Raw genomic sequence first — 14019 nt, 5'->3', positions numbered from 1 at the left:
GAAGATCTGAAATTTGTTATTTTATTCATTCTGATATTTTTTTTTAAAAAAAATCGACTGTGGAAAAATTATTTTGTCATAATTGGCCCCTAGAGTGGGATTAGAAGAAAGCTATTAATATTTCTCACAGGTGCTTATAACTATCTTTTTTAATTATTTATATTTATCCTCACTCATCCATATAATGATTTCCTCTTCTACTGATTTCATTATTATCAAAATGGTCATGGTGAATTTCTTTGTAAGGCTCTTAATTCTTAGAGTTTACTCCGTTTTACTTCCATTCAGATAAGCATGCTGATTTTCAGTTTTGTAGATTCATGGTTGCCTTAATGTGGCATTTCAATGTAATTCATTGCACATTGCCAAAGTTGGATCTGGTGATCCAAATGAGTAATGAAACAACTTAAGGTAATGTTTTAACAATTCCTGACTCATTCTGCAAAAGGGCTTTTTCTTTATGGAGATTTAAGTATGTCTGTGAATTCCTGTGAAATACTGTTTTTCATTTCTCATGGAAGACAAGCTAATTAGGTATATTTGCCTGAGAAAATCTTGATACTGTGTTCCCTGCCTGTTAGTGAGTTGAAAGGCATGTTGTTTTATCAGCTACTTAGAAAAAATTTTCTCTATTTAAATATAGATAAAACCTGATAAAAATTTTGTAGATAAAGCCTGGCTAAACAGCAGGTCCCAGAGGACCTGGTCTAGCTGAACTCCTCTCACTAGCAGTCACCCTCAAGGTCCTTTACTGGGCCCAGTACTGTTCATCTTACTCATGCATGGCCTGGATGATGGGGCAGATGCCTCCTCAGCAAGTTCACTGAGGACACAAAGCTGGGAGCAGTGGCTGATAGCCCAGAGTGCTGTGCAGCCCTTCAGAAGAGCCTTGACAGGGTGGAGAGATGGGCAGGGAAGAGCTGCCTGAAATTCAGCAAAGGCAAGGGCAGGGTCCGGCACTGGGGAAGGACAATCCCCTGCACCAGCACAGGGAAAGCCGCTCTGTGGAGAAGGACCTGGATGTGCTGGTGGATAAGCTGTCCATGAGCCAGCAGTGTGTCCTTGTGGCCAAGTGGGCTGATGCTGTCCTGGGGGACATGAGGAGGAGCATTGCCAGCAGGGAGATGATCCTGCCCCTCTGCTCAGCCCTGGTGAGGCCACACCTGGAGTGCTGTGCCCAGTTCTGGGCTCCTCAGGAGAAGAGAGACATGGAGCTCCTGGATCAGGTTCAGTAGAGGGCTACAGAGATGATTTAGAGACTGGAGCACCTCTCTCATGAGGAAAGTCTGAGAGAGTTGGGCCTGTTTAGTCCCGTGAAAAGACAACTGAGAGGGGAACCTCATCTCAGTCTATAAAAACCTAAAGGGAGGGTTTCAAGAAGGTCGAGCAAGGCTCTGCTCAATATTAAAAAAGGCAACAAGCAGAAACAGATGTTCCACCTGAAAATGAGGAACAACTTTTTTACTGAGTGGATGACCATACAGTGGAACAGGCTGTCCAGAGAGGCTGTGAAATCTCCTTCACTGGAGATTTTCAAAAGCCATCTGAATGCAGTTCTGTGCCATGTACTCTGGGATTACCCTGCTTGAGCAGTAAGGTTGGACCAGGTGACCCACTGTGGTCGCTTCCAACCTGACCCATTCTAGATTCTTACGTGGAAGCGTTACAGAGAAACAAAGAAAGCTGGAATTCAGTCATGCTTTCTGTCTGTATCACCAGGTCAGCCATAAATTTCTGTTGCACATAGAGCATGCAGAGTATTTCTAAAGAGGTAGTTTCTAACAGCTCTTGTATTCTGACTGTATGCTCATACCCATGAAAATTCAAATAGTGCCAAAGAGTAGCAATAGGAACACTTATTTAGGCAAAGAAAGGATCTCAGATGTCTCATTTAAAAAATTTTAGTACATTATGTGATTTATGGAACAAGATATTCTGGAATAGAAATCTTCACAGCTTCAGAAAAAAAAAATTCAGAAAAAAAAAAAAAAAAGCTAAAACATTTGTTTATCTATTACTTAACTCAGTAGAAGGGGATGCAGGAAGGAGGGAAAGGAACTTCCTGTTCAGAACTTGAACCCAGAGCATAATGAGAATTGTTTCTTTATGTGCAGGCAGGGAAATCTTAAAAAGAGACAAACAGTACAAAACAATTAATGTAATATGGTGCATCACATCATAATTTGAAATCTGCTTAATTCTGGATAATTTCTAGTGGTTCATTCAACAAGATAATGCAATTTTTTAAAGCACAGAACAAATTTTACTTGAAGGAGCTGAGGAAGAATATGTGCTACTAATGAACGAGCTATAGATCTTGGGTCCATTGGCAAATATACTTCTTTCCTGCCATAACTGTCATGCCTCTCAAAAAAAGATTTGTCAAATATGGAGCCAGTGTTTCTGTCTGATATCTCTATATGCACCACTCAGACCTGAGTAAGGGAATATTAAGAAGAAAAATTACAGTTGTTGAGCAAGATACCGGAGAGACATGAAAATAACACCAAATCTCCGCAAAAATATCAGACTATTGAAAAATCTCCCTCAAAAGTTTCAGAAAATAATTTTCTTTAGCAATTGTTTGACATGAAGAACAACATATCCAACCGGAATTATTCAGCTTATTCCCTTCAAGAACTGGCTTTGTGACAACAGGTATAATCTGTCCCCCTGGGAAAACCGAGGGCTTCTTAATTAGGATTCTGAAGGACCTCATTTGAAGGCTAGGCTATGTACTTCATCTAATCAGAGAAATATTTCCTCATTAATCAGTATCATTTCCAGTTTATCCAGATCAGACATAAGCCTTCCTCATTACTGGCAGAAGTTGGAGGAAGAGCAAGAGCTGTTATATCTTGGGCAGATAAAAAGGCACATTAGATCACCCTCCCACAACAGATTCATCTCACTGCTTTATGCTGGCAGATTGCAAAAGATGATAAAAGGAATGGACCCTATGGATTTTGGAGCTAAGAAGCATCTGCAATGGAATAAAAGGGAAGAAATAACATTCTGTATGTTTGTCTGAGGCACGGGGTCAGATATATTGTAAAGGGAGTTCTGTTTGCGTTGCCAGGAATGGCAAATGGTTTGAGAAGATCTCTTGATGAATGCAAGGTGTCTGCCAGGGTGGTAGATTATCAGACAGGATGTCTTCTCTTTATGAATTGTTTTTAGGAGTTGCAGGGAATTTTTATGTATTTTTTATAATACAATTGCTAAGTGTACAAGATCAAAAAGGTATTTCTAGAGCATAAGGATATATTTACAGAGATGTTCTGAGGAAAAAAGGCCAAGCTGGAGACATTGTAAAATATTATAAGCTGAATTATTATATGCTGTTTCCTGTATCAGAAAACCAAAATTACATATAGTGAGCATCCCTGCTTTTTTTTAAAAGTATCTGTATCATCAGGTGATACAGATACACCTGTGTGTATTTACACCTGTGTGCTGGTACAAGAGAGAAAAAAGTTCATCAAACATCAACTGTTTCTTTTTTTTTTCTATTTCCTATTTTGGGAAATTTTTTAAAACTTGAAATCAAAGCCTCAGTCCTCATTAAAATCATAGATGCTTTAGTTATACATAGTAAAAAATTAAGTATCTGAAACATAATGAACAAATATGTCAGTGATTACTAGTAACCATAAAATAAGAAAATAAGGAAATCTTTCAGACCAAAAATGCCTTTTCCTAATGTTTGTTCTTTTAGGCCCTGGTGACATGCCCTTTCATTTGTTAACATGGAATCATTCTTGCTTTATGTTGCCTTGGGAATCTCTGCTATTATTATTTAAGGAAAGTAATTTTGCTGGAATTAATATGATTGACAGCTAGCCACTAAAAAACATATATGGACTCCCTTCTGGCAAGAAAAGTGATATGAAAAAGAGACAGACAAGAAGAAAGATTAAAAGAACAAAGTAATTTGCTACCACATATAAGACAATGTTTTTAATTTGGATTTTGTGTTTTAAATTATTATTTAAAATTATTTTCAAAATCTGTGCAATAATTTAATACAAAAAATTGCCATCATGGTTGTAGAGATTTTGCATATGAATAGCACAATAGAATAGTAAAATGTCACTGTTGTAGAGAATACAGAGCTTAGTGCTGTTATACTTGCCCCGCAGGCAAGATATTAATTATGTAAAACCTCTTTTAATGTGGTGTGTGCATCTCCTAATAATACTAGACCAAAATTATCAAGAGGAGTTCACAGAAACACTGAGTCTACAGTTTTTTTTCCCTTAACAAATACATCTCCAGTATATTTGCAAGCTAGTGTGTTTATAAAAAATATCACAGTTTTGATAAGGAATGTTACTTAAGGTGAGCAGTTAGCTGGCTGTTAAGGCTTTTACCCAGAGTTTTGGAAGCTGGGTTCCTGTTTTGCCTGACTTTTAATAATTCATTAAGTCAGTTTGTATTGGTCTTTTCCTAATGCAAATGCTTATATATTCCTTGAGGGGAAGTAATGGAGACTAATTTGACAACATAGCAGTCATGGACTGAACTGGGATGTAAACAATCCAGTCTCAAATTATTAATTGAACCAGACAGAGGAGAAATAAGCTGTTTTGTCTGTATTAAGTAGTTCTTTAAAATTATGAAATATAATGCAATATTTCAGCTGTCGTACAATGTTACACAGCAGTTCATGTTTTGCCTTCTTATAAGGAAGGCTACATATAAATGGGAGAAAAGAGGGAAGGGAAGGGAAGGGAAGGGAAGGGAAGGGAAGGGAAGGGAAGGGAAGGAAAGGAAAGGAAAGGAAAGGAAAGGAAAGGAAAGGAAAGGAAAGGAAAGGAAAGGAAAGGAAAGGAAAGGAAAGGAAAGGAAAGGAAAGGAAAGGAAAGGAAAGGAAAGGAAAGGAAAGGAAAGGAAAGGAAAGGAAAATGTATCAATTATTCTGAAATTTCTAGCTTCTCTTTTTTTTTTTCCCAAAACATTTAAATAACATAACAGTCCTGTTTTTTCAATATTTGTTTCTCTGAGGTAGTTTGTTTTTAAACATTTAATTTTTCTTTCTATAAATGGTCAGATTTTGTTAAAAATTTGTTCTGACAAGGAATGTACACCCCCGCATCTCTAATCAGGAGCGGTTGTGAATGAGCCTTCCATTTGAAACCCAATTTAAATAGCATTCATTGCTAGAGATAGAGGTGGTGATATAGCTTTATGCTTTTTCTTGTAGAAGTTTCCTTGGAGGCTAATCGACCTCCTGATAACCTCCCCTGCCCAACAAAGCCATTCTGGACTAGATTTATTATGTAACAATCTGTGTCTGACATTTACGCACACAGCTAGTCCTGTGACAATCAGTAGTGCATTGAACTAGTGTGCTTTTGAAATGAAGACAAACTTCTTGGGCATGATTTCTGAAAAAGGCTCTGTTTGCCCCTGAGGATTGCTTTTCCTAGCTTGCTTTGTAGTCTGCATTTTTTTTTTCAAATTATTTTACTTTGTTTGTTTGCTATATAGGAGTTTACTTTGAGGGCTGGATCCTCGTCTAATGACAAAGCAGGGGTTACAATGACTGCAATGGAACTATAAACTTGTACTTCAACAGTGGGTTACCTTTTTCTCCTTTAAATCTATAGCCTGATATGCACAGAGATTTAGACATAGAGGAAACTTGTAATATGGAGAAAAAAAATATGGAAGGATCTCAGAACAAGTAGCCTGCAATATTATTGTTGCAAAGTAGGCAACAGAATGTCCCAAAATATTAATTTTGCTCACTGCAGTGAATTTAGTTTCCTCTCTAGATCAGGCTTACAATGACTCTGACCCAAGTACAGGATAGTAACACCTCTGTCCTTTTCCCATTTCTTCTGTCCAAATCCAATGACTGCTCTAGCCTGACCCTTGCACTCCTTCCACCTGGCCACAGTGCAATCCCTTCCCTGAATGCATGCAGTGACACACGACAAATAAGATGCAGTGTCAACAACTACTCTTTTATTTATACAGAGAAGGAACATCTGCCTTCTTCAAGACTGACCCAACTGTTCTTTTCCCTTGGGGCATGTAACCTCTTGGGCAGCCTGAGGCCAGAAATTCTACTTGATGCTGACACAAGAGAAGACTTGTGCTTAACAGGTTTCCCTTGAAGCACATTCTGTAGAAGCAATTCTGGCTGCCAAAGAAATATAAACAGTAAAAGATAACCTGTGCAACCATGCATTCTTGAAACTTCCCCGAATGATTATCCATGATGTCAGAAAATGCTACCTAAATCCTTAGAAACTGGTCTTTAGGAAGTTAAGGTTTTTTCCGTCTCTTACAATTTTAGTTTTTAGCATCACTGCTAAAGCAACCTTGAGCCCTGCTTTTTTATTTCTGTTCAGTGTAATGGGTTGTAAGTAGAATTTTGATTCTGTTCTGTACATGATCTGCTTGTGTATTTCATACATGTTTTTGAAATACGGCCTGCTTTTGTCATAGAACAGAAATACTTCTGTCAGAAACAACAGATGTGTTATTCACTTGCTTGAATTCATATTATCTGTAATATCTTTTTTCTCCCCAGTGACCAGGTGTTTGAAATTGGAGTATTAGATATTTTTGGATTTGAAGAATTTCAAAAGAATACATTTGAACAGGCAAGTGTGGATGGTTTGCTGAATTTACTGTACCTGTTATTTCTCTAATTAACCAGTTTTTATCAGAATACAAATATACATGAAGGTGAAAATTTTCTCTTCAAATATTTTCTCTCATTATACCTATGTGTGTATGATTTATATGCTGAGTTTTTTACAGTTGTTGAAAATTTTAAAATAATATAGTAAATAACTATTGTGAATTTGAAGAGGGATAGTATTAGCACTTAAAGACAATCTGAGGGAAATAGTGATTTTTTTTTTCATGCTTGTGGTATTGTGGACAATATACTGAATTGGAAGACAGATCAAAAGGTCTTCAGGTGCCTTGGAGAAAAAATAAAATGAAAATGCTGCATTGTGCTAAGTGCCATTACTGGCAGATTCACCTGTGTGTGACATTACAGCATTCAAAAAATTGAATTGCATCCATGGAAAATAAATTGAAATTTATGGCACTTAATGCTTTAAAATCCTTTTAAATATCAAACTGTCTTTAAGATGTTTGCCTACCTTCAACATTAGTCTGTGAACAGTAGAGCTCTTGTGAATTACATATTCCAGAAAGCATTAGTGACTCTACACAACACACTCAAAGAAGTATTTAAGTTGTTCAGTTGTTTCTTTCTGCAGTGCAGCAGAAGAAAATCAAAGCAGTTCTACCTTGCTTGAACATTTGCTGGATGAAGGACTATTGATGTGCACCAATATTCTTAGTCCTTTACTGGTTGAGAATTCCACGTTCAGGGGGAAATATAAAGTGAAAAATTAATAACATTTTAACAGACTGAGTATATGAAATATAAAAAAATCCATAAGCCTCCTGACTAATAATTATAAAGTATTCTATGCAATTTAAATTTTTCTCAAAAGAGAGTGGTTAATCTTGGGACTTACTCGTTATTTTCCTTTGACCCTGTTCTGTATTGTTTTTTTCTTATGAAACTCATAAAAGATCTGCAATACACATCATGAAATACCATAAATTCTCTTTTCTGGGGTAAGTAATTGTCTGCTTAATAACTGCAAAGGATACTTGAAGAGACAATACAAGATCTAAGAAAAATGAGTAAAAAGGAATTTATTTTATTATTTCTATGTAACAAACATGATAATTTCAAAGTCATATTTGCATTTTTATTCTATTTTTTCTAAATAAATATATTTCAAGGGATACTTACTGTCCCTCCACCAGGACTGAGTGCATTTTGTTGAATAATATTAAGTAATAATCTGAGTCATTATCTAAGAAGCTATTTAACTGCATTCCTGAAAAAACAAAGCAGAAGTGAGAGGGTTTTTTTTTACTTGAACTTCATAATGTAATTAACATATCTGATTCCTGAAGTGGTAGGTCGTAGTATCAGTGAAGAGAAGCCGTTTGTATCTCCATGTGGTACATACTAATCATGCAGACCTACCCCAAACAGCATGAACTTCCTAGCTGGAGCTCTCTAGTAGTCCAGTCTAGTTCAGAGTTCTGTCTGGGCTCATTAACCCTAACAATAAACAGTCTCATTAGCCCAGATAGGGTCCTCATGCAAAGCATTGCATCATGTCTGCAAACATGCCCAGTGTCAAGGCCTGTGACTGCAGAATGTTAGCATTAAATGTTACAACCAGACAGTAGTGGGGCCATAAAAATTACTTTTTTAATCACATTTTGATTAGCATATTTTAGAACATCATTAAAAAACTAGTTTTAGGGAAAATGAACCTTTTTGTTTTTCAAATTAGGATATGATAAGGCACTGTTTGTGATATCTGTTTTCCTGCTTTCTTGGAAAAAATTATGACTGTTTTCAATAAAAATTGATGCCTCCTGATTGCCCAATACTGGGGACATTCAAAGTAGCTGTGCAATTCTTTCTGGTGCTTTATATCAGGCCAGTGGATAGACAGTTTAATATCATAATTAAGAGAGCAATAAGATAGTAAATCACATGTCAGTTTTAATAAACTGTGTTTGAAGATGGTTCAGGCAAACAGAGATGGATAAACCGGATAGAATTACTTGTTTACTTCAGTGTATATTTTGGAATGACAAGGCATTAGATATTGAAATATTGAAGTCAAATGAAGAATTGGTCTAGGAACAACTCATGAGCAATGCAAAGGAAGATAGCTGTCAAAGGACTAGAAAAGTAAAAGGAATTATGCCTACACCAAGAATCTGATAAATTCTGCAGACAAAACTGTGTGGCTGACAGCTTGTAGAGAGAAAACTTTTATAGATCATTGTAAACAAGAAGGCATTAGAACTTAAAAAATATTAAGTGTTCAGTTTTCCTTGTACTTGGTGAGTATTGGTAAGCCTTTATTGTATAGAACATGTGTGATATAAGCACAAAAATGGGACATATAATTCTAAAATAACAGTAAATAAGTGTGGAATCAGCAATAATGAGGGGAGTTTTGATTTTTGGTATGAAATTTAAAAGCGGAAAGGCGGGGAACAATGTTTTTAGAAGCCACAGTCTGAAGGAGTCATTTCTCAATAAAGACTGAAAGCTTCCGAATTACCAGGACTCAGTGAGTTACTGCTTTTACTGCTCATCAGCTGAGCTATGGTAAATGACTACAGCATACTTTTAGCTCACCCTAATAACAATTTACAATCACTTCCTAGCAGTGATCATTAGCTTGGGAACAGCATTTTCCTGGAGCAGCCTCATACCTGCTGTGCCAGAAGAGCTTTGTATACAACCACACTGGAACATGGTCAGAAATGGACACAATTTCTCTTTCCTATTCTGTAGAGAAATGGCCTTCATTTTGTGGTCATTTCAGGAAATACAAGTGCTCTACCAAAAATATCAATGGCAATTTCCAGTGCTAATTCAGTGTTTTCTCAGGCTTCCCTATTTGAGAAAGACTCTATTTATTTACAATTTTTTCTGCACCCCTTTAAAACTAGAAGATGTCTTCTTGTCTTCCAGTAGAGTTTAAAACTAGGTTAGATCTTATTTATGACCCCTTTACAGCACAATTCCAAATAGTACATTCAAGGAATGCTACAACCTTAATGCTTTTGATAGTTTATTTTTGACACCAAACTAATGACCAATGAATATATCAAAAAATAAGCAGGATGGATAGTTGCCTGTACCATTTTCCCCTAGCTATTTCTACAAAATTGTATTACAAAAGTAGAACCAGACATTAGAGGAGCAAGAGTAGCTTTTCTTCTCTCTACAGAGAGTCAGGTCTTTCTACAGAAATAGAAACCTGTAGCTGCAGATTCATCATAAAGAACAACAATGCAATAAAGTTAAATGGACAATGCTAGTAGTCTTTTCTGTCTGATATATAATTTAAATGAGAAACTGAAGAAAGTATATAGTTTTTGCTAAATTATGTGTTAGCTCTTGCATGGTATTTTACATCTGTAGGCCTCTTAAGTTTTTATTATTCTTTTTATAGGAAATATAAGTGATTTATCTAAATTAGTACTGCAGGTCACTGGAACAGTCAAGTGTCTCGACTCCCATACAACTCCATACCCAATAAAGTGCAGGCACATTATCTGTGTGATGCAGTACAGCTCTGGGAGAGGCACAGCTCCCATGGCAGCTTCCCTGTCAGCTCTGTGCAGCACATCTTCTGCAACAGGAGCCAGCTGGCTCTGTGAGCTGAGAGCATTGCCTGCCCTACTCAGGACTACTTCAGTCACTATGGTGAAGCAGAAGAGTTCATAGAACCCAGCTGTATTGGAATTTTCACCTATGTTTATTATTAGGTGTGGTAGCATATTATTTCTATGGTTAACTCTGCTGACATGACATTTTTGTCATATAACATTTCCTAGCCAAAACAACCATAACAGATTATTTGACATTAAATTGCACTGCTTCTATCTGTCTGAATGTAAGGTCACGTTGCCTATTTTGAAGATGGATAGATATGAATAGAAAAAAGTTACATGATGTAACTTTTGACATAAGGTAAGTCATTGCAGTCTCAGTGACAGTAGGTGGGAGGTCACACACAGGTTTTTACATTTGGACAGTCTGAAAGAGCATTTCAAGATTTTGTTTTACACGGAAGAAATCAACCCTCTTTGGTTTTGCCTGTGCAGAGAGATGGAGAGTCCTGTTCTCCTGTTGAATAGGTAGCTGCTAGTGCACACTGGGCTCTGTTACTAGGTAGGGGCTTAATGCAGAGCCTTCCACTGCAGTTCCCAGTGCTGGAGTATTCTTTACTCCCCACAGGATGATGGAAAGTGCTAACCATGTTAATTCAGTCTTTAACGAGGAAATGTGAGGTGGTATTTTTAAGTCGGAGTTTTGCTAGCCTCCATGCACAGGAAGGTTTTAACCTTGCTGTGGAGCAGCGAGTACCAGCTGATCCTTGGCAGGAGCCAGGCAACAGGAGGACCCCAAGGATGGCAAGTAGCCAGGCAGGGCTGGGACCCTGTCACAAGCAGCTGGAGAAAGAGCTGGAAGCTGGCACTGCCATGGCATCACCTGGGGCTGGGCCCATCAGCAAGGAGTGGGTGGGGACACAAAGAAAAGCTGAGCAGGGCTGTAAAAGCCTCTTCCTTCCCTCAAGGGCCTGGCAATCCTGTGTATTGCTTTCTTTCACAGTCCGGTTCCTGAGGATCTTACACTCTTTATGGCCTTTGTCAGGGCGTACTCTACTCTCTTAGTCTCTTTGTCTTCTTCCCAGTGCATACATTTCTTTCCATTTATGCAAAGCACTATTACCTGTTCCAGTCAGCCACTGGAAAACTGGTGTTACTTGACTTTAAAGCTGGCTTATCATGTACCTGACCGTAAAATATTTTTTTTTATCCTTTTACAGTAGACATTTTGTAGCCAAAAATAAAATAATTTATCGCAAATTGAGATTCCTAGCTCAATTCAGTTTGTGATTGATTGGTGAAAAACTGTACAACAACATTTAATTGACATCTTTTCTGCAGTAGCACCCTTTTTTATCCCAGAGTACTTAGTTTCTGGCCAGCATTATGAGTGAAAAAATAATTTAGAACTATTTTTGTTTCAGAACAATTACAAACTCTTTTAGGGAAATATTCTTGTTACATGTTTTTTGAAATTGTCCCTTTTTTGAGGGGCATTTCAGACCCTCCTTTGCAGAAGACTTCTCAGGCAACAGTTATCTGTAGCAAAGTTTTAATATAGCACCATCCTCTCTTACATTACATGAGGAACACAGATCAGGTAATGGCAACTGATCCCAGAGATGATACAGAGTCCCACTGAATTAAAGATCTTCTGACAGAGGTAGAAGGACCATGTCTGAATTTGTGTTGGAGCTGCATGGAGAACAAGAAATCTGTGTTAGATCCTATCAGCTCCAAAAGACAAAGGGAGCAACATAATGGTTCAAGTTTTGTTATCAATTCATTAGAAATATTCTGATGGGTACTATACATAATGCAAAGAGTGTTGAAATATTTGGGTAGCAGACACAAGAGGGAACAGCATTCAAGACACTTCTGAAAAATAAGTGAGTGTCAAGCTTAGGTTTAAAAATATCTTCTGAGTCCAGCCTCAGAGAAAAGATGATTCTGTGTTTGATTATCTTAGAAATTACATTTTTCAGAAGTATTAGGGCACTTCCTTGCAGGTTAAATTTGACATTGTAACTTCATCATCTCGACCCATAAATTAGGGCCTGATAGATGTGTTGAAATGACAGCTGTAAGCTTTACTCCATCCTCTGAATACGCATTCCTTGGGAGAGTTAATCCTTCTGCATGACCAAAGGATGTAAATGAGCTTTCCAAAGGGTCTTTGCATCCATCTTTTACTCACTGATTGACAGTCACCAAGTTTGCTTTCCACAAATTTCCTTCTTTGGTAATGCCTTTTTCAAATAGGCATAAGAGCCTAAAAATTGAATAGGATGAAAAGCAGGGAAATTTCATTAGTCATGGGTGCTTTTCTGTCTTCAGAGCACAGTAAAATTTTGGTACTCTACCTAAATTTTAATTTGGGATGTACTTAGTGATACTAATTGGTCAAATGTGGTAAAAGAAGAGAGATAAAGCTAATGCTGTCTGATGTGATGAATACTTACTGTTTATACCAAATGCCACTATATTATTTTCCAAAATCTACAAATTGGATGGTGCTGCAAGTTATGGGGGAGTTTTGTTTGTTTGTTTTTTGGTTTTTTTTTAATACTTGAGCTTATTTTTTTTTCTTTTAAAAATGTTCTAAAAGGACCTCTTAGAGAAGACAAACAAATATATGGTGTATTTATTTTCACTGGGACATGATAGTGAGTTAATGTAAAAAAGACTGGTAGAAAGAGAAATACTTATAAGACATAATGGAGCCCATGAGGCGCATATCAAGAACAGTTTAACAATATTTAATGGCAAAAAGTCCCATAGGTAATATTGATTAATGCTGCTAGGTAAAGCAAATATGGTTCTTAAAGGTATTCCTCAAATATTTCTTTTAGTTAAAAAATCTATTTGCGTTTGGTTTTTTGGTTTGGGGTTTTTTTAATTACTGCTATATTTCCATCTAATTTATATGGGTATGGTTAACTATATGTTTAAAAAATGCAGCTCTATGGTCTTTTCAGATCTTTGGACAGAAAGTAGATCGTTGTTTTATATAATAAATACAAGACATGGAGCAAAAGAATTTGGGTTTTCAAAGCTAGTTTAGTTAATATTCATCCCTTTTCTACATTTCAGCTGCTTTAACTATTATGTCAACCTGTGCCAAGCTTTGAATTTGAAACCTTCATTTTACTACCTTTTCCCAGCAGGTTTTATAAAGCACTGAAATGGAGAATGATCCGATCAGAATGTGTTGCTTTCCATCAGTCCCTGGCTGGTGTCCTGGTTCTCTTTCTGCAGAGCTGTTCTCTCAGCCACTGCTCTAGAGAGCAGCTTTGGAGCAGTTTCCAGTTTGTGCAAGTGCTTGAGCTCTTGCAAGTACTGCTCTGCAGTACCTTAGTGGCATTGTGGCAAGTCTGCCAGTCTGGGGGACATTGTTGCTTATGTTGCTTAAGAAGCACCCCAGTGTATGCCATCATAGACTGGTTGGTAGATTTTAAAATTTTGTTTCTTTCTTTACCATTTAAGCATGCTATGTATGAATGTTTTAACAAAATAGTATTCCTTTTATTTTTGCTACTTAAAATCAATGCTGTTTATCAGATCTTTTTAAGATGTGTCCAAGACAACCTTCCCTTTGTCTCAAATTGTGTAGTTCAGTAATTTTGCTGCACGGTCAGGCTCTCGATACTTTTTTTTAAATGCATTTTAAGAGATTGGGTCATGATGAAAAGCAAGCTTGAGTTTATAGGGATTTTGACAGTTCTTCTTATTGTAAAATACACCTTTGTAAAGTTTAATGACCTGGTTCTCTAAATAAGTCATCTGCAAATAAAATAAATATAGCATGCACAATTTTAA

At 36.9% G+C, this 14019-nt stretch overlaps 1 protein-coding gene across 1 annotated transcript in view; it reads left to right on the top strand.

The window, feature by feature from the left end:
• MYO16 (myosin XVI) overlaps positions 1-14019 on the top strand; it is a 267582-nt gene that overhangs the window by 155442 nt on the left and 98121 nt on the right. Inside the window, exon 20 of the mRNA XM_066313833.1 lies at positions 6545-6617. Coding sequence (XP_066169930.1) covers positions 6545-6617 — 73 coding nt within the window. The remainder of the gene's footprint in view (positions 1-6544; positions 6618-14019) is intronic.

This window comes from Sylvia atricapilla, chromosome 2 (assembly GCF_009819655.1).
Source record: "Sylvia atricapilla isolate bSylAtr1 chromosome 2, bSylAtr1.pri, whole genome shotgun sequence".
NCBI classification, from domain to species: domain Eukaryota; kingdom Metazoa; phylum Chordata; class Aves; order Passeriformes; family Sylviidae; genus Sylvia; species Sylvia atricapilla.
Note: the sequence above shows the minus strand (reverse complement) of the source record. Positions and strands in the feature narration are given on the sequence as shown.